General features: G+C 53.7%; 1 protein-coding gene across 1 annotated transcript; it reads right to left on the bottom strand.

Annotated features, from left to right (window-relative positions):
* Positions 1-583: 583 nt before the first annotated feature.
* On the bottom strand, positions 584-2,542 carry CBY1 (chibby homolog 1 (Drosophila)). The gene is made up of 4 exons (XM_010295614.1): positions 2,465-2,542; positions 1,915-2,020; positions 1,714-1,829; positions 584-664 (listed from the first exon to the last, which is right to left on the bottom strand). The coding sequence occupies exons 1-4, from the start codon at positions 2,540-2,542 to the stop codon at positions 584-586; spliced, it is 381 nt and encodes a 126-aa protein (XP_010293916.1).
* Between the last annotated feature and the right edge of the window lie 168 nt (positions 2,543-2,710).

Below are 2,710 nucleotides of genomic sequence, written 5' to 3'. Positions count from 1 at the left end.
CCCCGCAGGGCTCGCAGCACGGCCCTTTACGTAACAAACACCCGTAGATTCCCGTTTGAAATGTAAATTTTTATGTAAAATATGCAAAACCTTCGAGAACAAGCAACGCCAGCACCCTGCTCACCCAGGGCAAGCAGTGAAACTCGTACAAGCCCTGCAGGCTCCCCTGAGTGGACAGATTTGGGGGGGCAGGGGGGCCTCCCTGTGCTTTTAAGCAGAGAAGGCAGGGAGGGCACACCGGGAGGTGGACCTTCTCCACAGCCTGTTGTCAGGCTGCCTTTGGAATGGAGGTACCTGCCGCTGGGCTGCAGTGAGGAAACGTAGCAAGGCAAAGCACTCCAAGAAAAAACATGAGCGTTCGTTAACAGTGTCGCGGTGTGACTTGTTGGGGTGCCAAAAAAGCCATTACATGGCACCTACATCACCACACGATACTGGAGGCATCTTGTTACTCGCGGTCCTGTGGAACGAAGTACCTACACGGGGTACCAACGTGGCTAGGAGGCCTAAGGGACCACGGCATCCCAGCCGAGGCTTGGAGCCAGCCTCCTCACTCCCCCATCCTCCAGCCACCCCTTCTTCTTCACTTCCTCCTCCGGCTGTGGTTCTTCAGTTCCTCCAGCTCCTTCTCCATCAGGTGGGACTCAGCTGTGGTCTCGGAGAGCTGCAACGCAGAGCGAACAACGACCAGAGTGAGCTACCTCTCCAACCTCCACCCTGTGCTACAGCCTCGGGGCTAATGCCGAATCTGTGACCTCACGGTCTATGGCGTGCCTCAGACACATGTGGCAGGACACAAAAGCCCTTGAGAGGGATCAGAGGTTGTCCTCCCTCTGGAGAAGCACCTCATGTCATGGCAGCATGCGCGCAGGAAAGACATTTGCGTCTCAGAAACTTTTCTTGTTTCACAGCATGACCTTTCCAGGGACACCACCAAGATTTACAGCCACAGGCCAGCACCCACGCGAGGGAATTTGCTCCCACTGGAGTGAGAGGGAAGCTGGGATTTCACTGGGAAAACCTGGAGAGCAGCTATGGCTTCTGCCAAGTGCTCCAGTCACAAAAGCCCCTTGCCAGTTTTGAAACACGGGAAGAGCATAGGGAAGGAAAATGATGAAGGAGTGTGTGTTTGTTCAGACTGACATAAAGGCTGTATCACTTCACAGGCCAACATCACACACATATTCTATTTCACTGAAAACATCTCCAGATTTTAAGCAGGAAACCTGTGATCTCTGGGTAAGGTTGAATTTTAGTTTATTTAGGGCTTGGGAATTCTTTCATCCATAGGTTTACACACAGAATAGATGTCACACCACTTGTCACAGCAGAAGGAAGCTTTAATGTTCTGTGACTGGAAAGGGTGACTGTAACTCCATTCCACAGTCAGGGCAGAGGCCAGAGTGGTGAGAAAGATGCCATACTCCATGCAGAAAGGGGAAGAGGAGACACGGCACTTGCAGAGGCTCTCCTCTAATCCAAGTCACAATGTTCATTAAAGTCAAGCTCTGCTGCGAGGGGAGCCTTCCCCTCTTCTTGCAGGGGAGATCAGACTTTACTCCCACAGTCACTATGCTGTTACAGTTGCCTTGTGTAGCAGGGTCAAGCAGAAAGAGCGGGATGCAGCGAGAAAGGCCTCTTTCAGCAGTCCCAGCATCCTCCACTCAGGCATTTCCGCTGCTATGGGCAGGTGACAGCTGGGCAAAGACTCACCATGTCCAGCAGAATATCCACTTTCAGCCGAAGGAGGTTGTTTTCTTCCTCCAGCTGCTGGTTTCGTTTGCGCAAGCGCTGCATTTCCCTGCGATCCCCCGTGAAGCTTCCTGATTCTGGAAGGAAAAAAAGAGGTGCAATTAAGGACTGTCAGCCAACTGTCAGCTACTTCAGATGAAAGCAAGCTGAGCTGCACTCTACCTGCCACCCACTGGCCGTTTTCAAACTTCAGGCTCTGGCCAGCGAGGTTCATGGTGGGGATGCCATACTCCAGGCCCAGCTCAACCTCACGGGTGGATCTATCCAGCTGCAAGGAGATGATCACACTCAGTGTTTCAACTGAAATCCGAAGCCCCCCCTTATTCTCCCATTTCTTAGTGACTGGTATTCCAATGAAGCTGCTGGTTCAGCTGGCCCTGGAGCCTGAAACTCTACTGTTAGTTACATACTGCTGCAGCACAGGACCGGCTCCTCTCACTACTTTCTCCTGCCCAAACATACACTCATCTCCCTGGGCTCAGAGATGGTTGGTGAGAAGTTTTATGTGAAAGTTCTGGGCTGTGGCTGGGGTGACAATGATCCTACCCTGAGCTACTCCATTTTTACTTTCGTATCTGGCCAGTCATGATCAGAAATGGTGCCACAGGGCAGGAGGAAAGACGCACGGTTGCGAGCTCTCATAAGGGCCAGGGCGCTCAGAAGCAGGAGCTGCCCCCTGGCACCCTGGCAAGCCGCGGGTGCTAGGACTCACCAAGTGCAGGTTGGAGAGAGAGGCGCATTTCCTGGGGGGGGTCTTCTTTGGGCTGAAGGTGTTCCCAAAGAGCGGCATCGTGCTGCGGGCTGAGCGTATGGGGCGCTCACAATGGCCTGGTGCTGCTGCCCAAGCAGGGGTGATGGGGGTCTCCTCTGGTGGCCCCTTCTCTGGTGCTTCCACTGATGTTACCCGGGTTCCACCTAAAAGCACCCCTTCCCCTCACGCTACGCACCCCCGACCTTC

The sequence above is a fragment of the Phaethon lepturus genome, unplaced genomic scaffold, assembly GCF_000687285.1.
Source record: "Phaethon lepturus isolate BGI_N335 unplaced genomic scaffold, ASM68728v1 C13838203, whole genome shotgun sequence".
Lineage (NCBI taxonomy): Eukaryota > Metazoa > Chordata > Aves > Phaethontiformes > Phaethontidae > Phaethon > Phaethon lepturus.
Note: the sequence above shows the minus strand (reverse complement) of the source record. Positions and strands in the feature narration are given on the sequence as shown.